Source organism: Lathamus discolor, chromosome 8 (assembly GCF_037157495.1).
Source record: "Lathamus discolor isolate bLatDis1 chromosome 8, bLatDis1.hap1, whole genome shotgun sequence".
Classification (NCBI taxonomy): Eukaryota; Metazoa; Chordata; class Aves; order Psittaciformes; family Psittacidae; genus Lathamus; species Lathamus discolor.
The window spans coordinates 1,612,686-1,634,211 of NC_088891.1; the positions used below are offsets into that span (position 1 = coordinate 1,612,686).

At 56.2% G+C, this 21,526-nt stretch overlaps 2 protein-coding genes across 11 annotated transcripts in view; both read right to left on the minus strand.

The window, feature by feature from the left end:
- Positions 1 to 428: 428 nt before the first annotated feature.
- Positions 429 to 12,371, minus strand: PAQR5 (progestin and adipoQ receptor family member 5). Of its 4 annotated transcripts, none has more exons than XM_065688065.1 (9): positions 12,063 to 12,371; positions 9,392 to 9,438; positions 8,834 to 9,049; positions 8,507 to 8,634; positions 8,184 to 8,389; positions 7,351 to 7,477; positions 3,671 to 3,767; positions 3,052 to 3,193; positions 429 to 2,616 (listed from the first exon to the last, which is right to left on the minus strand). In XM_065688065.1, exons 3-9 carry the CDS (start codon positions 8,882 to 8,884, stop codon positions 2,369 to 2,371), a joined length of 999 nt encoding a protein of 332 aa, XP_065544137.1. In that variant the 5' UTR covers positions 8,885 to 9,049; positions 9,392 to 9,438; positions 12,063 to 12,371; the 3' UTR covers positions 429 to 2,368. The 4 variants fall into 4 exon arrangements, with proteins under 4 accessions (XP_065544137.1, XP_065544140.1, XP_065544141.1 ...); XM_065688068.1 differs by having other exon boundaries at positions 11,866 to 12,371; XM_065688069.1 differs by lacking the exon at positions 12,063 to 12,371 and adding an exon at positions 9,677 to 11,050.
- A 4,596-nt stretch (positions 12,372 to 16,967) lies between these two features.
- GLCE (glucuronic acid epimerase) overlaps positions 16,968 to 21,526 on the minus strand; it is a 44,638-nt gene continuing 40,079 nt past the window's right edge. For all 7 annotated transcript variants that reach the window (XM_065688503.1, XM_065688497.1, XM_065688501.1 and 4 more), the window contains one exon: positions 16,968 to 20,581. In XM_065688503.1, the coding sequence (XP_065544575.1) occupies positions 19,557 to 20,581 (1,025 nt within the window). In that variant the 3' untranslated portion in view covers positions 16,968 to 19,556. The remainder of the gene's footprint in view (positions 20,582 to 21,526) is intronic.

Sequence of the window (21,526 nt, forward strand, 5' to 3'; positions counted from 1 at the left end):
CCGAGCTTCACTTCCGAACGCTGATGGACAATACACTGAAACACTTGAGTTTCTGAATGTTCTCAGGGCACACATCAAGGATTCAAACAGCCAAAGGGACCCGACCGCCGCAGGAGCAGTCCCACCATCACACCAGCCTCACCCTGCAGCCTAACGCTGATGAGATGGGGCTGTAGGGACCTACGGGAAACCTGGAGAGGGGCTTGGGACAAGGGCCTGTAGGGACAGGCCAAGGGGAATGGCTTGAACCTGCCCGAGGGGAGACTGAGCTGAGCTCTTAGGCAGAAGCTCTTCCCTGGGAGGGTGCTGAGGCGCTGGCACAGGGTGCCCAGAGAAGCTGTGCCTGGTCATCAAGTTCTGCTTGGGATTTGCTCTGGATGGGGTGCAGACACACAATGGAACATGTTCCAATAAATACATATCCTATATTACCTACTCGTAACAATCGGACACAGGTTTTATTTCTTTCGGTGAATAGAATTTAGTACATTCAATAGGTTTTTGAAGGCCCATCTCCAACTGCAGAAGAAACCCGGCTGCGTCAAGAGCAAACATTCACTCATCCAGTATGTGCCAGACAAAGGGTTCCTGCAAAGCGCTGCAGGATCCAGAGGGATAACGGTGATGGAAAATACAGTGTAATGTATTCTAATGTCCTTTTCCTACAAGTAATTTCACCTGAGGAGGACGAGAGAACTTCCCAAATCCAAAAGTAAAACAACGAAGAAAAATGGCACAAGGATTGATGTAAATCGGACAGCCTCTTTGATAACGCCTCGCACGCGGAGCCAGATTCCATCCCGGTCACACCAAGTGAATAAGCTTTGCAATCATAAGCAATTATCTCTGGAGTGAGTAATTTCCATAGGCAGCTTTTATATGCAGCTATACAAATCAGGCTGGTGTAGGTCAGTGCGAGAGTTATATTAGTTTTCTCTTTTAATGCAATAAAACTGTAGAATAAACAATTACGTTCCAGTGCTTATAAATATTAATAGAAATCTTGGTCAGCTTTCCAAAGAAAGCTATTTCTCAAAAAGACTCCCTTGTCCCGTGGTAGGTGTAATGAGCCATTGTATTGTCACTCAAAAGTGCATCAATTATACCTTGAGAGAGGTGATTCTACACGCAACAAATGTCACACCCGTATGATTATCAAGGAGCTTGATCCTATTCCCCAGCAGTCAGCTTTGCATCGCACGTTCCTGTACCTCGTGTGCAGTGTCGGTAAATCCAAGGTGACAGCTTCCGGCCCAGCTGAGCTGGCACCTCCAGGCTCTCTCCGTGCACTCTGCTTCTCCTTGCTAAATCCAGACACAGCAGCAGGGAGAGCCGGGAGGGACAGGCAGAGCGCAGGGCTGATGCTGGGTGAGCTGAGGTCTAACTCTGGAAATGCCTTAAAATGACAGGGTTTGACCCCCCCCCAGCTATGCATCAGCCACCCCAAATCCTGCCTTTCATCTGGCACAGCTCATGGCGTTACACTGCACAGGCTCCTGCTTCTTGCTCAGCTCATGTTTGATGCCACAAACGAGGGTAGAGAAGGAGCCCAGCCATGACCAGGACGGAGGTGTCTGTGCCAGGAGGGAAGGACGGTGCCCCCCATGCTCTGCTTGGGGCTCCATCAACCACCGAGCAGCTGCAGGCAGGAGCTCAGCTCCCCCATGGACATTCATTCCCCAGGATTTACCTGAGCACCAGAACTGGACCCAAAATAAAGCCATTCTAGAGGAGAATGGAATTCCTATGCTGAGTTCTCCTAGAATAACTCTTTTTGGGTCATGATTAAAAATAGCTGAATTTAAAACGTAACCAAACTCTGGTCTCAATTCCACATGTGTCAGGCACTTGGGTTTAGTGTAAGCCTGTGTAACACAGGTGTTTGAGGTTTTAATCTCAACATAATGCCACTTTCAAGGTGAAAACCTTAGTTAAGGAGCCCCAGGGAAAGCCATTGGTCATGCCTTCACTGAAGAGGCTTGGCTCTTGGTTTAAACCAATGACAAGGACATCTGTGTGACCAGATGCATTGCTCACATTCCCTTGCCTCCCTGATTGCTCCATAAGGCAGACCTGGGGAATGCCTATTGCTTTGGGAAGTATTAGCACTTATTTCCCTTTGAGAGAAGAAGTTATGAGTATTTTAAATACATCTTGTGGTAAAACAGCAACTTGATTAAGAGCATTTCATCATCTGTCCCCAGCTTGGAAGCTATATGTACAAAACCAGTGCAATTGTGGGTTGCTCTTGAGAAAACGTTCAATAAACCTTTTCTCAGAGAGTTTAGGTGAAGAAACGCCTCACCCATCCACGTCTTGTTTGGGGCCTGTCCCATGGAGCAGCATAAACACCATCTAGACCCGAAGCCTAATGCTTGTGTGGCTTTTCTCTCTGCAGAGGCTCTGGCATGAAGCGCAGGGACATGGAGCAGAGCCCGATGACAGCCAGGTTCATGGCCATGCAGATGCCCATCGAGGCAAGGGTCTGCAGGGAGGAGGGAAGCAGCGAGGAGGGCAGGAGCCGGTCGTGCCGCTCAGCCATATCCATCGTGATGGCTTCCATCTGGAAGTGCGTGCCGATGATCCCACAGACGTGGAAAACTTGGTGGCTGTGCCCTGCAGCAAAGCCAGAAGCACTCACTGAGGGCTTCAGTCACCTTGGGCAGCTCATTGCTGCACTCCTGGCGCTGTGCTTGTGCATGGCACGATGGGGGGAAGAGGGAAAACCCCAGGACTGCCATCCAGTCTCCTTGGAGGCTGCTCCTGCAGTGCCCTGACGCTGTGAAGCAGTGCTATGCCCCAGCTCGAAGGGTTTTGCATGAGAAATGAGTGCTTTGTGGTCACAAAACCTTCTAAACCATTGTGGAACCAGCACGTTTCTGGAGCTGTTCCTGCTTTACCGAGGCAGGACTGCTCTATCTCGTATGTAACACCACATATCGCATGTCCAGCAGGGAATGAATTATAACCTCTGGGCATCACTCGTGCATTAATGCGCTTTCTCCCTGCAAATAATGAGGAAACAATTCCAACCCACCCTTTGGCACTTACCGATATAATCAAAGTGTCCTGGTGCGAGTCGCTCTGGCAGATGGCTGGCGAAGATGAAGCAAGTGAGGAAGGCAAAAGCAGTGTGCTTATAATGGACTGGGATGGCAGCCTCCGTGCAGCTCTCTGCCGTGCACAGGTAGAACTGCAGCAGCAGAGAGGCATCCACACAGGGGGACCATGCAAAGGGAGGAGAACAACACGTTAAAGGAGGTGGAGCTGCTCCCTGAGCCCCCATCACCTCTGGCTGCCCATTACCCAACACCAGGGCAGGACCCAGGGCTCAATACAACAGCCGTCTCCTCTATTTCATGTAAATCCCAGCCCCACACATCCCTGGTCCTCATTGCAGCAAAATTCCCATCCTGCTCCAGTTGAGGAACTGGAAAACTGGCAGCTTTCTGAGGCAGTAACTTTCCAGCCTGGGCAAAGTCTGAGCACGGCGCTTTGAAGTGGAAGGAATCTGCCTGTCAATAGGTGCAGGAAAAAATAACCCAGTCCCTTTCCTGCCGGAGTTTGTTTTCCTTTTGAAAAAGGAATATTTTCCCAAGTATTTCCAGGCTCACATGCAGCAGTTGATACTCCCAACCCATCCTGGTGCTGCGACCACAGGGAACCATACCCTGTAGAAGAGAGGGATGCTGTCGAAGAGGTACGGGTACGCGAAGGCCAGGATGCGGAAAGCCTTGCTGAACACGGGCCGCTCCACCTCCAGAAACCTAGAGGGAAACAGAGGAGGTAATTGCCATGGCACAGCACTGCGGATTAGGCTGGATTCCACTGCTGGGATCGCAGTGCAGGCATTGCACAGTCACCCTCCCATCAACGCTGTGATTTCAGCCAGGGCAGCACTGAGGGTGTTATAGCTGAGACCACCCTCAGCTCATGTTGAACCTTGAGCTGAGGGAGGAAGGATTGAGAAGCCACAGCTTCTCTGGACAACCTGTGCCAGGGCCTGACCACACCAGAGCGAAGATTTATTTCCTAATATCTGATCTAAATCTCCCCTGTGTCAGGTTTTTAACCGAGTTTTCACTCTTGGTTTTGAATCCGAGCTTTCTGAGCCCAGCAATCAAGGAGAATAACATCTGCCTTGGCTTGGAAGGCTTGGTAGGTAATGCTGCGTTCGGGCTGTGCTCATCCCTGTTAGTTAAGCTGTATCACAGCTCATGGCCGAAATGCATGAAATGGGACGGCATCCTTCTCTTTTACACCTTACCAAGGCTTGGTGATTGCCATTGCAGAGGGTGCACAGAGAGAGTTACCGAAATCACAACCTAAATGAGTTAACCAAGTTACTTTTCAATGATATCACCATTCTAATGGAAGCAGCAGCCTGTTGGCTATAGTCATACCATAGATGGGGAGGAAAGTGCATGTCTGGGCAGGGAATAATATTTGTTCTGCAGGAGAGCACGGTGATGAGGTGTAGGACATTGCCCAGACAGAGCCACCATAACCCCAGCGCAGTGCTCTCTTCACAGCAGATGGCTTGAGATGTACCAGAGTCCACGTGTGCTCTGTTCTCACCGTGAAAAGCCCACTCAGGTTTCTCTGCTTGCACGGGGATCACAGAATGGTTTGGATTGGAAAGGACCATGAGATCAACAGATCAGCGCCTTCCTTCAGATGCCCCATGGCAAGTCCCTGCCAAATCCCAACGCTGCAGCCCCCCACGCATTCCCATTGACCTTCGTGGGGCACCCGAAGAGGCTGAGGATGCTCTGCTGCTGCGCTTGGCGCAGGAGCTCGGCGGTTCAGGTAACCCAGCGCCGATGGTGTGAGCACGAATCATTCCGACACCGCCACGCGTGTGTCCTGCTCCTGCCTCTCCCCTCCGGTGACCCCGGCAGCCTGCAGAGCCCAGCCCAGGGAGCGGCTGCGGAGCAGCCCCGGCAGCATTGCTGTGCCCAGGCAGGTCCCTCCCAGCACCGCCACCCATTGCACAGCTCCCGGAGCAGCTCCCCATGGCCCGGCTTCAACTTGAGCCCAGAGCCCCTCTTGTGCCAGGCTGGTGCTGCGAGGGCTGGAGCAGCTCTGCTCTGGAGCCAGGCTGAGAGAGCTGGGCTGGGGCAGCCTGGAGAAGAGAAGGCTCCTGAAGGGGAGCCCTGAGAGCAGCTCCAGTGCCTAAAGGGGCTGCAGGGAACCTGGAGAGGGGCTTGGGACAAGGGCCTGTAGGGACAGGCCAAGGGGACACCCGTACGCACGGTTCTGTAGCGGGGGGATGCTGACAGTTCAATTTGCAGAGCAATACTTGTTCTTTTAAACCATCCAAATTAACCAGGGGCTGATCTCAAGTCGCTCATTATTTCCTATGTGTTATTTTCAAGGGGTAAGTACCCTGGTCAGTGAGCTTTGTTTGCTAAGCCCATCTAATGAGACAACAGAGACGCACGAGACAAAGATAAGAGAGGGGAAAAAAGACAAAAAGAATGAAAGAAATGAGGAATACAAAGAAAAAATACCAAGCCCCGGCCGGCCTCGTGCACTGAGGGGTCCAAGAGAAACGCTCCAGTTCGCAGTTCTGCTCAGTAATACCAAGGATGGGACCATATCTTCCACTCCAGCGGGTAACCCACAGAGCAGAAGGTGAGAGAATCCCCTCGCACTCAACAGACACGTAAATGAGCCGGATATGCAGGAAGATGGAGAGCTCAGCACTCCCCCTCTCAGAGGGATGTGTCCCTGCATCCCACCCTGCAGTGCGATTTCCTCCTGCTGCCTTCGCCAGCGCATAGGAGCATCTTTATCCCTGCCAAAGCAGCAGCATCCAAACACAGCCCTGTGCTAAGGAGAGGACCAGGAGGAGAGACCCCCGGGGTTCCGTGGTGCTGTGATGAGCAGCCACGGACACGGAGCAGCCCCATGCCAGAGGCACCCCAACCCACAGGATGGATGCAGGAGCGATGCCGAGTGATTCCCAGCGCTCCTGGGAGCAGGGACTGAGCACCCCGCACAGCAAAGTGCCTGTTGGTGCAGGGCCACACGCGAGTGCTCCCCAAAAACACAGCCTTCAGGGAGGGCTCCCCATGAAGGAAGTGAGCCCCAGGCAGGCCGAGGGCTAGCAGGCACGCACTGCAGGCGGCCGGCACGGCAGGCTTTGAGCTGTGCCAAGTTAAGTTGTCCAATGCCATCCAGGAACAAACACGGAGCTGCTCGTGCTTTGGGAATGATGCAACCGGCTGCGAGAAGGCTGCGGCTCCCCTGCAAACCTGCGGCACACACACAGACACACAGACATGTACAAACACACCTACACACACATACAGACATGTACAAACACACACACACACACACACACAGACACACAGACATGTACAAACACACCTACACACACATACAGACACACAGACATGTACAAACACACCTACACACACACATACAGACATGTACAAACACACACACACACACATACAGACACACAGACATGTACAAACACACCCACACACACATACAGACACACAGACATGTACAAACACACCTACACACACATACAGACACACAGACATGTACAAACACACACACACACACACACACAGACACACAGACATGTACAAACACACCTACACACACATACAGCCACACAGACACACATTCACACACATACAGACACACAGCCGCTTGTTCTCCTGCCAGGCAACACCGTAGGAAATGACCTTCTAAACCTCCACAAATTAAAGCCGCTGTTGCATTTTTGAGCATCGAACTCTCCTAGTGCCAACAGGCAACACGTTTCCAGCCCAAAAGTCCCCTCTTCCCCCTTCCCTGAACTCAAGGCTCATCTTCGTAACTGAAACCCTTAGAATAGAACCATAGCACAGTTCAGGTTGGAAAGGACCTCAAGATCATCCAGTTCCAACCCCCCTGCCATGGGCAGGGACACCTCACACTAAACCATCCCACCCAAGGCTTCATCCAACCTGGCCTTGAACACTGCCAGGGATGGAGCACTCACAACCTCCCTGGGCAACCCATTCCAGTGCCTCACCACCCTCACAGGAAAGAATTTCCTCCTTAGATCCAATCTAAACTTCCCCTGTTTCAGTTTGAACCCGTTACCCCTTGTCCTGTCACTGCAGTCCCTGATGAAGAGTCCCTGCCCAGCATCCCTATAGGCCCCCTTCAGGTACTGGAAGGCTGCTCTGAGGTCTCCACGCAGCCTTCTCTTCTCCAGGCTGAACAGCCCCAACTTCCTCAGCCTGTCTTCATACCGATGAAGTACCCACATCTTCATATCTTCATACCAATAGTACCCATTAGCGACGATGCTGCAGCAAGCACAGAGGCAGAGCAGCGGCTCACCTGGAATAACAGGACAGGCTGGTGCTGACGACAGTGTTGAACACGGCGATGGGCACGTAGCAGTGGTGGAAGGTGCTGTTGACCCACGCCGCTGGGAAGATGTACGCCGAGTACGCCAGGGCCGATCCTGGGAACACGGGAGGAATCCGGTGAGATCCAGTCCCACCAGCACCTTCAGCATCCTCATGGGAGCAGCAGCGAACCCTTGAGCTTGGGTTTGGCATCGGGGAAGGGAGGGATGAACGAAGGCGGCCGAGGGGAGCATCAGGAGGTGCTCCCACAACCAGCTCCTGCAGATGCTTTTCCATGGGGAACCAGAGGCACATGGGCCAGGTGAAGACCCTGGTGGCTGCTGCTGCTTCCCCTGGGCTTGTCCCCAGAGAGGTGCCATTGACTTCACTGACAGCGCTTCTCTTTAATCTGCTTTTTTACCCTTATTCACTTCACTACAAGGACTGCAGAGTGTCCCACAGCCAGGCCTCCATCCCAGGACTGCCCAGTACGAAACCCAGCCCCCAGTTACTATTTGTAGTGGTATCATAGAGGAATCAGACTGGTTTGGGTTGGAAAGGAACCTGAAGGTCATCCAGTTCCAACCCCCTGCCACGGACAGAGACACCTTCCACTAGACCAGGTCACCCAAGGCTCTGCCCAAGCACCAGGATTCAGGGAGGAGGAAGAGGAGAAACGGACACTGCGCACAACCAGCTTCCATCTCTGCTTGTCCCATGGGTAGGAGCCACCTGAGCACCCAGCGTTCAGCCTGATGCTGCAGCTCCTGCCGCCCGGGGACCAGCACCCATGGACACCTCTGCCTGCCCACCCACCCTTACCCAGGCTGTACATGCTGAGAGCAGCGTAGTCGAAGAAGTAGCAGATGTGCCGGGTGCGGGTGGACATGGTGCTGAAGGTGTGGGCGCAGCTGGAGGCCAAGGGGTAGATGCAGCAGGTCAGGAGGTAGGCGAGGAGGGGCCAGGCACTGGGGTCCTCCCGGCCCCCTGGGCCCTGCAGCCGCCCCACCAGGGTCCACACAAAGTACCTACGGGACAGAGAACAGCATCGCACCCGCGGGGTCCCCATCCCTGCTCCTTCGTCTCACCACGGAGACCCACCCCCTCCTGCCATGGGTGCCGAAGCCCCAGGGGATGGTACCCACCAGGCAGGCACGAAGTGCGTCCAGATGTTGAGCGTCTCATTCGTCATCTGGAAGACGCTGAGGAGGCAATCAGCTGCCGAGCTCCGGGGCGGGCGATACCCAAAGAGGATGCCCTGCTCCTGGTACCCCTGCAGGGCACAGTAGGGGGGAGAAGTTGGAGGAGAAGGTTTAAGGGTGCCGAAAGGATGCAAGGACAGAGCTGGGTCCCCTATGGAGGGACTGAGCCCTTCCCAAGGGGTATGGACACCGAACACACTGCTCCCACTTATCCCCCCAACAAAAACCCTCCCAAACCTCAGGCTTGGGGAAGGAAAGCTCCTCTCTGACCTTAGGCACTTGGTGGATGCTGAGCAGCCGGGGTAACTTGATGCTCAGCATCGTGTGGGTTGAGGATCCAGCTCCGAGGGATGCTTTCGGCTCAGCTTCCCTGTGGAGAGCCTTGGAGGTGCCTCACATCCTGCCTGGACCCATCTCACACCCCATGGAGGAGGCGATGGGATGGGGATGGCTGAAGTGATGCTCTCCGGGCTCAGGATGGGTGGCCTGGGGGAGACAAGCATCCATGGGGATGTGGCGCTGTGTTCCAATGGAAGATTGCAAACCCACCGCTTCCTGCGGGGATCCCATGGCATGGGGAGAGGAGATGGCATCCTGTATCCAAAACGGGCAGGGGGAGAAGAGGCAGCATGTCCCTATATCCACCACCCAGAGGGACTGGAATCCCCGTTATCACCCCATCAGCACCCACATCCTGGAGCACCTCGAGGTCACGCAGAAAGCCCTGGACGTGGGTTTGGGGGCTGCAGGTCCCCTCTGGGAAGCTCCCCATTGAACATCCCATCACCACAGTGCGGCCCCTCCAGCCCCACATCTCCCATCTCTTACCTGCTGATGGCGGTGCCACCTCTCCCCGCTGTGCCTCCACCTCGGGGCTGTGGAACAAAGGTGGGATAAGGACCATGTCCTGCCCCCTCCTGCCCAGCACAGCATTCCCGGCTCCCCACGGGAAGGAGCCCCCTCAGCCCCCGGGCCGCTGCTCCTGGGTGATTCCCTGTCTCCACCCCGCACCTTCCCCCCGGGACGTGCCGCGGTTCCCCCTCCAGCACCCGTGGCCCTTGCTGCCGGTCCCAGCGCGGCCCCTTTGCTGCCCTTTCCAGGCCCTGCCGTTACCCTTTGCCTCCTCCTGCCCGTGCCCTCCGTGTCCGCGCAGCTCCAGAGCAAACAGGGGCAAAGCCCCGCAGGCTCCCGCATGGGGCTGCCCGGGGAGAGGGAGGCGGCTGGGGGCGGCTACGGGAGGGGAAAGGTTAACGAGGCAGCGGGGCTAAAACCCGACCGAAGGCGAAGCTGGAGCCGCTTTGGTTAAAGATTAGACTTAAACCGGGACGCTGCCGGTGCCTGCTGGACTGTGCGTGAGCTGCCCAGTGCGGAGCCTGCAGCCCCTGCGCTCTTCCTGCCCATGGCGGAATGGGGATGGGGATGCTGCTGGGGCTTCCTTGGGACAGAGGGAGCGAGGGCAGGGAGTGGGGGTGAGGAATGAATGTAGAGAGTCAGGGTAGGGAATGGAGGCAGTGGGTGAGGGCAGGGAGTGAGGGCAGGGAGCGAGGGCAGGGAATGGAGGCAGGGAGCGAGGGTAGGGAATGGAGGCAGTGGGTGAGGGCAGGGAGTGAGGGCAGGGAGCGAGGGCAGGGAATGGAGGCAGGGAGAGAGGGTAGGGAATGGAGGCAGTGGGTGAGGGCAGGAAGTGAGGGCAGGGAGCGAGGGCAGGGAATGGAGGCAGGGAGAGAGGGCAGGGAATGGAGGCAGGGAGAGAGGGCAGGGAATGGAGGCAGGGAGCGAGGGCAGGAAGTGAGGGCAGGGAGCGAGGGCAGGGAATGGAGGCAGGGAGCGAGGGCAGGGAATGGAGGCAGGGGGCGAGGGCAGGGAATGGAGGCAGGGGGCGAGGGCAGGGAATGGAGGCAGGGAGCGAGGGCAGGAAGTGAGGGCAGGGAGCGAGGGCAGGGAATGGAGGCAGGGAGAGAGGGCAGGGAATGGAGGCAGGGAGCGAGGGCAGGGAATGGAGGCAGGGAGCGAGGGCAGGGAATGGAGGCAGGGAGCAAGGGCAGGGAATGGAGGCAGGGGGCGAGGGCAGGGAATGGAGGCAGGGAGCGAGGGCAGGGAATGGAGGCAGGGGGCGAGGGCAGGGAATGGAGGCAGGGGGCGAGGGCAGGGAATGGAGGCAGGGGGCGAGGGCTGCTGTCGGTGTTCGCCGGCTCCAGAGGCAGGGGCAGCCCGCACGGCTCTGCCTTTGCCTGCCCCTGCGGTGGCAGCGCCGGTTGGCAGCGAGCCCCGCGCTCGGCACAACCGGACGCGCCGGGGCCGGTGCCTGCGTGCGGCCCGCGGAGGTGCGGAGCGCTCTGAGTCACCGGGGCCGGGCGCACCCGCGGGGCCGCCTCCTCCGGACGAGCCCTTCCACAGCGGCGGCGGCAGCGGGGGATGAGGACGGGGCCACGTCAGAGCCGCGACCTCTGCGAACGGCGCCTACGGCTGCGGGGCGGCTGCGGGCAGCCCCCCCCATCCCCATCCTCATCATCCTCATCCTCACGCGATCCCAGCCTGGGTTGGGTTGAAGGGACCTTAAAGCCCCTCCAGCCCCAACCCCTGCCACGGGCAGGGACCCCTTCCACTGGAGCAGCTTGCTCCAAGCCCCTGTGTCCAACCTGGCCTTGAGCACTGCCAGGGATGGGGCAGCCACAGCTTCTCTGGGCACCCTGTGCCAGCGCCTCAGCACCCTCCCAGGGAAGAGCTTCTGCCTAAGAGCTCAGCTCAGTCTCCCCTCGGGCAGGTTCAAGCCATTCCCCTTGGCCTGGCCCTCCAGGCCCTTGTCCCAAGCCCCTCTCCAGGTTTCCTGTCACCATTAAAGGCCGTGGTGTCCCTGATGAGAGGAGCCGGGACACATCCCCGGTCTCCCCATCGCTGCCCCTCCACGGGCTCGGCTTCCCGCAGCCGCAGGGCAGAGTCTGCCCATGGCAGCGCTCCCGTGCCGGTGACTTTTAACGGCCGGGCCCGCACCGAGCAGGGAATGATTCACTGCTCCTCACGGCGGGGCAGGGGAAGGGCTGGGAGCGAGCAGCCCTCGGGCCGGGACGTGCCAAGACCTCTCCCAGCGCAACAACAGAGGCTTTGTGGGAGCTGCTGCCGCTGCGGGCGCCTGCCGGGGTCTGCCCAGGGCCGGGACGAGCGGCTCCCGGCTCACGCGTGGGTTTGAGGCTGTCCGGACCCAGGGCGGCCCGGGCACGTGTTTGAGCTCTTTGCCCTCCCTCCTCCTCGCTCCCAGCGCCTCATCCCGATCCCAAAACGCTCCTGGGTGCAACTTCCATCACCTGCGAGCAGCCGGCGCAGCCACGAGCCGCCGGCGGGCAGCGAGAAAGCCCGGCCCCAGCCGCACACAGCTCCTCGCCAGCGCCGCCTTTCCCTACGTGAGGAATCGCCCCCAGCACGTCCCCAGGGGGGAGCACCCCGTCGGCAGCGAGGGGAAGCAGCAGGAGCGAGGGGGATCAGCGGAGCGGGCGGTACTTACGGCCCCGCCGCCGGGCGCGGGGCTGGGTCGGATGCTGCCTTATCCCTGGCGCTGGCTCCCCGCGACTCTTATTACTCATCTGTGTACAAACACATTCCACATGGCCCGGGAGCGAGCGGGATCGGGGCGGGACCGGGGCGGGATCGGGGCAGGGAGGCTCTGCGGGCGCCCGGTGGGGTGAGCCCGGGAGCAGGGGAGGACGAGGCCGGCGGCTCCGGCTGCGCTCCCCGACGAGGAGCGAATGAACCCTGGCTCCTCTCGGAGTGGAACAGGAAAAAGGCAACAAAACAAAACCGGAAACGGCCGCGGCCAAGCGCTCGCGGGTCGTGCTCGGGATCAGCTTGAGCCGGGCTGCGAGGAAGTGGGAGAGGGCCGGGAAAGGCATTAACTCCAGAGCGCCCTGCGCCGCGCAGGCCCCGCGGCCACCCCAGCCCTGCTCAGCTGCCTCCACACACGGAGTTAAAACGCTCCGGCCGAGCCCTCGCCCGTTCCCGGCTGGAGGCACGGACGAGCCCAGCCACGGGGTCCCCTTGGGTACCACGGAGCAGGAGGCGCCCGCTTAAGTCCCCCGCTTGCCCACCCAGCTCGTTTGCCCTTCCCCTCCCCGCCGTGCGAGCGCAGCCGTTGGTAACGCGTTGCACAAGAGCGGGGCAGAGCCGGGGCCGCGGGGGCTGCTCCCGTTTTATTCAGCAGCTCTCGGAAGCGGAGCCAAGCGGAATGTGCTGCTCGCAGGGAGAAGCAACGGGGGCAGTTGGAATCCGGGCTGGCGAGCGCTGCCCTGCATTCTAATCACAACTCGGAGCAGCTCCTGGTGTGAGCGCGTTAACCCTCCCCTGCCGCCTGCCCATCGGACAGCGGCCTCCGGGCATCCGCAAGCCCCTTCTGGGTGCAGCCCCCACCAGGAGGGATGCTCGGGGTGGGATTGAGCCCCTTGCTCCGTGTCGGAGGCTGCCGCAGTGGCCAGCTCACGGCGGCGTTCGCATCCCCCCAGGGCAGGGGCTTAGGAACTCGTTGTGCCAGCCCAGGGTCATCCATGGATGCTCTGCAGCTCCACGCAACAGGAGCTCGGCTCCGCTTGGTGCCAATGGGCACAAGGGCTGGAGGAGCTGCTTGGCTCCGTTCCGAGCAGCCCCAGCGCACGCCCCCCACCTTTCCAGACAGCTCAATCCCTTTCATTGGGAAAACCCAACCCGGATCCACACAATGAACCCTCGCATTCCCGTTCCGCGGCTGTCACCTTGGGGATTGTCCCTTGAGGGTGTTTGCACTGTGGCTGTGCCAATGCCCGTTGCCAAGGTGCCGCTGCTGAAGGGCAGCGGAGGGTGCAGTGGGAGCCTTTGTCCTCCACGGGCACCCCATGGGTGCTGGGCACGCATTGGAACGGGCTGCCCAGGGCAGGGCTGCAGGCACCGGCCCTGCAAGGGCTCACACCCAGGAGATGAGGCCTCAGTGCCATGGGGCAGGGGTGGCCTTGGCAGGGCTGCGGTAAGGGTTGGCTCTGATGGAGCTCTTTTCCAAGCCGGTTGGTTCCGTGACTTCCATGAGCTGCGCCGCGGGAGCCGGACACGTGGGGTTGGGGGTGATGCTTGCACCCAGCATGGAGAACGCGGTGAGGAGCTAAAGGAGCCCAATTAAACCTGCAGGGTAAGGGCTCGGTTAAACATCAACTGCTGCTCCCGCCGCACCTCCCGAGCCTGCCGGGGGACGCCCATGGATGGGGCCATGGAGGGGAGGTGGTGGCTCCGCACTGGGGAACCAGCCCAGGAGGGCAGGGATGAGCGCGGCTGCCCTGAGGAGCTGCCCCCTGTGAGGAAGGGAGGGCAGGCTCCTTCTGGCTGCACTGATCCCCTAGGATAGAGCCATGGGATGCTTCGGGTTGGAAGGGACCTGAAAGCCCATCCAGCTGCAACCCCTGCCACGGGCAGGGACCCCTTCCACTGGAGCGGCTTGCTCCAAGCCCCGTCCTGCCTGGGAAGGGACCATGGAGCAGCTCCAGCTCTGCTCCAGCATTTCCTCCCCTCCCGGCGGATACCCCCACATCTGGAAAACGATGTGAGGAGCACAGAGGTGGCCCAGCCTCATGGATAAAGCAGAATCCGGCCAAAATCCCCCACCCCCAGCACATCCCCAGGACCCTCGGTCCCACATGGAGCCGGTCCCGGCTGCTGGCACATCCCAGCTCCTGCGACATTCCTGGCTCCAGCTGCCTTAATGAATCCTTTTAATCACAGACTGAGTGCACCGACAGGTTCTGCTTATGGGGCACGAGATGGGGAAGGTGCCAGCGCTGACGGTACCACCACGTTCCGGGGTTTGGCAGCAGGGACGATGCAGGGTGGAGAAGCAGCTCTGGAAAGCCAATGGGGAGGGAAGTGGGTGCTGAGGAGGTGCCAAACCCTCGCTGGCACACTGGGATTCCACAGGGAACATCACCCCCAGCACCCTCAGTGCAGGAACCCAGCTCCCAGTGTAAACCTACCTTTGGGAAGTGCTTCCTCCCCGCCTCATCCTCATCAGGCGCCGCCCTGCATGCGCATGGCTCCGCACAAGCCCGTGCATCACAACCAGCACCACTCAGTGTCAGTATTTAATCCCTCTAAGCAGCTCATCCCGGGTTAAGCACCCACAGGCATTCCCGTTTCCCATCCCAGAGGGAAGTGGCTTTTACCACCCGCTGCTCCTGCTGGCATTTGATCCAGCACAGCCCAGGGAAAACAAAAAGCTACAGTGGAATACTGAGGCATTTAATAGGATCCAGCCAAGCCCTGGGAGGACTTGGGATAAGGATGGGATTGCAGTCAAAAGGCTTCTTTATGATCCCCTTAAGGGGTTTGTATTCCCCACCTGAGCGGTGCCATTTGGATTTGCTTTTTGTTTTCCCTTCCCAGTAATGGGCTCTGCAGAAATAAGACCTCACAGATGCTTCCTGGCTGGAATACTGGATACGGGAGCGGTGGGGGGAGCAGGATGGGGTCCCTCATGGCACTGCCATGGGATGAGCAGCCCCAAGTCCTCGCAGCATCCTCAGCCTCAAGAGGCCACAAGCTCCCTCCTGAGCATCCTCGAAGCCTTTTTTCACCCTCAGAAAGGTCCGGACAAGGTCTCACTCTCAAAGAGGCACCCTGGGCCCAGGGAACGTGTCTGTGCCCCACTGACATCATTTACATTCCATTTACAGCAGGTAAAGGAGCTGCCCACCAGAAAACAACATTAGTTCAGCCTTGCTTTGGAGGGAAACCCGAACCAGACCAACATCAGAGACACCTCCTCTTCACCACCACCAAGAGCACAACCTGGTACCACGGCAAGGGCAAGAGCAGAACCACAAGTGCTCAAGGCCAAGCCAAGACTCGTTTCTTCCCACACCAGAAGACATCACCTTGCTGGGATGCATTCACAGCACAGGAAGCCACCAGCTCCCTGGTCCAAAGCGGTGACGCGTCAAAAGGAGCAGCAACCCCTCTGCCCCATGGGTGGATGCAGGAGATGCACAGGACCCATCTGTCCTGGTGAGTGCAGAGAGACCTGCACTGAGCACAGACAGGGTGGCTATTACCATGGCACGAGATGCTCCATCCTGGGCATGCTCCGAGCTCCTCTGAGAGATGCTCTTAGAGCATTGATGTCCTGAAGACCCGGCTTCCACGTTGTCTTTCAACATTTGCACTGCACCATTGCAAACCTCCACCTCGGTTAACAGGCTGAGACAGGGAGCACTTGGCATTTAAACAGCTCCTGCTGGGCCTGGGGGAGATGAGGGTACAGAAGAGGGTGTTTAGCATTCAAGGGGGTGCACGGCATGCACGGGAGTTATCAGTCACTCCAGGCAGATGGGAAATGTATCTCCTTGCACCACAAACTGAGCAGCAAGCATTGCAATCCATCACCAAGACAACGGATCCCAATCCGCTTCTACTTCCAACACACACATCTTTAACTTAACTGCTAAATAACTGAAAATGGGGATTTTCACCCAAGCAGCTGGGAGCTGATCCGGAGGCAAAATCATCCCTGGCCAAGTCAAAGGTGGCGTCCTGGTCCCATTTACAGCCAGCTTCCCATTGACCACCTTCTGCATCAAGGTGGGAAGCATCGCTTCAGGCATGGGGTGGCTGAGGCAGAGGTGACCTCGATCCCAATATTTTGGGGGAAATCTTGATAGGAATTGCATGTTGTTCACTGAAAATAGGAATTGAGAGCAGTGCCCTTCGTGCATGTTAAAGGCAACCTCAGCCTCTCGGCTTTGTTTGGATGTTTTTAGTCAGTTATAAAGTGGTATTTGTATATAGATATTAAATATATATTAATAGATATTAATACATATTATATAAATATATTTATTGAATATATATTATATATACACATTAAATATTGCAGAAACTCAAAGTGAGATGAATTCAGGAGAAATCAGAGAACCCCAGCCTGGTTTGGGTTGAAGGGACCTTAAAGCTCCTCCAGCCCCAACCCCTGCCACGGGCAGGGACCCCTTCCACTGCAGCAGCTTGCTCCAAGCCCCTGTGTCCAACCTGGCCTTGAGCACTGCCAGGGATGGGGCAGCCACAGCTTCTCTGGGCACCCTGTGCCAGCGCCTCAGCACCCTCCCAGGGAAGAGCTTCTGCCTAAGAGCTCAGCTCAGCCTCCCCTCGGGCAGGTTCAAGCCATTCCCCTTGGCCTGGCCCTACAGGCCCTTGCCCAAAGCTCCTCCCCAGGTTTCCTGCAGGCACCTCAAGTCACCAAACTCTTTCCCTCTTGAAACCCCTGTTTCCATCTTCATTGCAATAAAACCCTTCTGGGATGCTCTAAAAGGAGCCACCTCCCTCCCAGTAAGACAGCAGCTCCTGGGGGCTCACCTGTGACCATGCATAGCGCAGCAGGTACCGAGGGGAAGAACCAAGACTCCCTGTGTCCGTCTTAAGATAAAAAAGTTTATTTTACAGTCTTATAAAGCAGCTTTACATGAAGCACAAACAAACGTTGAGCCATTTACTTCGTATATAAACATAGTAGAACCTTTCCCGCTGCAAAAAGTCATGTCTGGCTGTATATAAAACTAACGTGTGCACATTGTGCTTAACCTGCAAAGTCTGTACAGCTTTACAAAGGACTACCCTTCACAAGAGCATCCTGTAAACAATTTATTGCATATTTAACACATGGTGGATACCCCACATGTAAAAAAGGAAACGTAGAAAAAACTAAAGGGACAGTTACAAGGTGAATGAAAATAGCAGCTTTCAGTGAATGTCTTGCACAATGAGGGAAAGAGCACTGCCACACTTGTACACTTGTGCTTGTGTGTCACTGGGTTGCACATACCCACGCTTCCAATGAAGTCTATGTACACTGAACCCCAGGGAAAGACTAAACAGGGCTTAATCCCCAAGGGCTTTGTCAGTTTGAGCCTGAAAACAAAGAAAAAAACCCCCAAATTAAGTGAATTTGATGAAATTATGGGCACCGATGTCCAAGCATCCTCTTCCACTGCACAACTGAACTAAAAGCAGTAACAGGAGAAAGCCCACGCTACCTCTCTTGGGTGCTGCAACCTCTGGTGGTGGTTGCTTTGTGGTACACAAGTGCTAAGGCCGACAGAAACGCAACGGAGGTGTTAAGGATAAGGTGCTTTGACAACACGATGGTGTTGGCACGGCCAACCCATGCTTTTGAGCTCACCCATCCAACAGGGGCCAGGCTGACCCACACCGTAAGAGAGCAACACTGCAATCTTCCAACTGGTATTCATTGAAACAACAGAACAAGGAAGTGATGGCCTCCATAAGGCACCAAAACCATCTCTTGAGCAGTACCCAAAGAGTCTCTCGAGATCCTCCAAAGCCAAAATGGGCAACAGAAGGAGGAAACGTGCAGGAGCAAGATGTGTTTGTCAAGGAAGCACATTCTGGGGTTCGTGTGTGTGCGTGCGCGCGCGTGTGTGTATTCACGTGGACGTAACAAATTCACCTCTGCTACCTTTGGTATTGAAACTTCTCCTGTGAGATCCACTCCTCCAATGAACTGACACGATCACAGCATGCATTTGCAAAGATCAAGTAATGAAACGCGTCTGCGAGAAACAGAGAAAGCATCAAAAAACAAGGAAAAAGAAATCGCGATGCCTATTGTCCTCGTGCCCAGCCTCCTGGGGATGCGAATGAGCTTCATCCTCAGCGTGAGCATCTTCAGCTTAACCCCCACCTACATGTACAACATGTAACAGGATCAACCAGGACACTGCCCGCCGAGAAGGCAGAGGAACGGTGGGTGTCAAAGGCTGGTAACCAGGAAAAAGCAAGCTCCTGGTTTCTTCTGCATTGCCATAGGATGGTGGAAGCATTTGGGTTTGGATGCGTGTATTGGGTTATTGCACGGGTCCCCCTTGCTCGCCTGGCAGAGCCACAAAGACAAAGCACACCCCAAAGCCACCGCTGGAGATGCAGCGATGCCTTACACCATGAGTAAGACAGTACGCAGAGGTGAAACTTGGTATTAAAGCACAAGTGGAGCTGGAAAGCCCTCTGGGGTGATTTTCCTTCTTTAAAATGCTCGATTCTGAACCTCAAGCAGGTTAAAAATGAAAACCACCATAGGAAACCCTTCATTCGTTCCAACCGAGCTTCCGGTACGCTCCTCAGCGAGCTCCACATCACACCAGCCAATTCAAGCCTCCCAAAGAATGAACTTGCCAAAGCTCAGAGGAGCCTCTCAGGCGTAACTAAAAACCACAGCACAAACCATGGGGCACCACGCTGAGAGATCCCAGGTACCCAGGCGGAGGTGCCACCGGCAAACCTGATGGGTGATGGCGAGTTTGGCTTTACAAAAGGGGGTGGCGTGGTTGCAAGGCTTTGTGCAGTCCCACCGGGTTGTGCTTACGTGACGGGACTCCGAAGCCTGGCACGCTGGTTGAGCGGCTGCTGTCCCCACGTCTGTGTAGAAACCATTCAGCTACAGGACCTCCACACAGAGAACTGGGGGGGGAAACCATAATAATGGCTATTTTCACCCCAAGAATAGGACCTGCATTAAAAAAACGCCTTTAAAAAGATACACTGACCACCACCCACGCTATAAGTTAATGCACATCGACGGCGTTACACCACATGCCCTGCTCCAACATAGACACAGATAACTCCATTTTAAGAGGCCATGGACTAACGCTTCAGGCAAGTGCTGGGCTTCAGAGACCTGTATGGCTTCCACAAACGTCTTCCTAGTAAAAGGAAAAGAAAACCCCAACCAAAACCCATCCCCAAACTCAGGAGCACAGAAGGGCTTTGCTTCGTGCCGATGCTTTCGCCGTGGAGCACTGAGGACAGGCTGAAGCTTCCGAATCCGTCAGACCCAAATGTTTTCACACTGGAATGCAATGATTTCCCGAGATCAGTTTTAAGGATCACTTCTTTGAAACGGTCCATAAAAAAAAAACAATCGGGATGCCACCTCGGACACTGCGGCGCCGGGAGGCAGCAGGACCCAGGGGTTTGGTTGTGAGCTCTAGTTGTGCTTTGCTCGCCCGCCTCGCAGGTAGCTCTTCCACCGCTTGACGAACTCCTTGAAGATGGGCGACTCGTCAATGGTGCTGAGGAGCTGGAGCTGGTTGATGTGGGTGGTGTGATAGTCCCAGCGGGCCAGGTTGGGAGCGGTGCCGAGCATGAAGTGCCGAAGGTCGTAGATGGTCCCTGACCCGGTGTCGTAGAGGGGAAGCATGGCCTTGAGGGACTCCATGCCCCGCTCGTAGAGGACCCGCGCCTCCTTCCCCAGCTTCTCCCCAGCCGTTTCTTTCAAGTCATAGAGCCCGATTAAGGAGTACATGAAGCCATTGAGCACGAAGGAGCTGGGGGAGGTCGGGTACTCCTCGTACCAGTCGTGCCTGTTCATGAAGACAGCTTTGACCCCGCGCTGCTCCGATGGCAGCTTGTACGGCGCCGTGGCGCGCAGAGCCGAGCTGAGGAACGCGTGGTCCTTCGTCAGCAGGTACGCCCGCACCAGCGTCGAGATGGCCTGTCCTTGTGCCATGGCCGAGTACCAGCCCGGGTCCAAGGACTTAAAGCCTTCCCCCAGCTTCCTCGTCACCATGATGGGCCAGCCACCCCTCTCGTCCTGGTTCCTCAGCAGCCAGTTGCTGGCAGCGAAAAAAGCCGCCATGTGAGCAGTGGCCGAGATGGTGACGTTGTCGAGGAAGCCTCTTCCCTTTGCCACCAGCCTCACCACCCTCTTGGGCATGATTTTGGTCTGCTTCACAGCTTTCGTGTTGGAGAGCCCGACGCCTTTGCGCAGGTCGGTCACCAGGTCTCTGGTGAGGGTGCTCCAGCTAGTCCTGGGGCCGATGCCGTAGTAGATGTCTCGGTCCTTAAAGGCGATGAGCTGGTTGTTGGAGACGTAGTGCACGGTGAAGAGCTGGTTCTTCTCCGTTGTCTCGAGCACCACGGAAACGCTGCCGTTTGTGATGAATTTGAGATCAAAGGAAATGATAAAATCTCGGGTGTTCCCAAGCTGCAGAGATATCCCCTCGGTACTGTCTGCAAAACAAACCAGGAGAGCCTTGTTCAGTGGTACAGCACTCATTTCTCCTAAGCATTTAAGCTCTGAAGTGCGGCTTCCAGAGGCAACCCCTCTTACCAGGCAGGATCCAAAAGCTTTTAGGGCAGCCCATCAATAATTCAATCACTCTTTCTGTGCACATTCATGTATTATTTAATTAAGCATAAAGTGAATCCATGAGCAAAGGCCGACTCGTTTGCATCTTACATTAACGCGCGGCAGCACTTGGCTGCAGAGCAGAAGTGCCAGGGGCTCCATCGATGGCTTTAGCAGATGCTTCTGGTACCTGATTGATGGAGGAGCGTAAAGGACACCAGAAGATACAGGGTAAGGGAAATGGGGGGGTTCTTACTGCTGCCTGCAGCTGGCAGGACACAGGACAGGCAGAGCCAGACTTATGGGGCACATCAGTGCAACTTTCTTCTTTCCCAACCTCACAGTTCCAAAAACTGATCAGTTTAATGTGGGAAAGGAAGAACATAATATGGAAAGACCGATGCCAAAGTATTTATTAACCTCTGCATTGGCAAAACTCAGTTTAATTAAAAAATATATAAATCTAGGTAAAGCTCCCAGGCAATGCCACAGAATAAAACCCAGTGTTCTCTTGCAGGCTAGGTTTTAGAATGGAAAAATCAACTTCTCCCCCCAAAAGCCTCTATACTTGCAGATCAAAGGGCTAATTAGCTTGTGAGGCTGTGTGCAAACCCTGTAGCTTTGAAGGCACAGAGGGATGATGAACACTTAAAGACGGGCATCTTCATTTAACAGCTTTCCATAGGGTAAAACTCTCCCACGCAAAGCAATTGTTTCCCTTCTGTACAGCACCCATCGGTTTGACCCAGAGTCATATTTTTGAGTCTTTTAAAGCAAAAGCTTCATTCCTTTGAGCTCTGGAGATCAGCATCTGCTTTGGGAGGAGA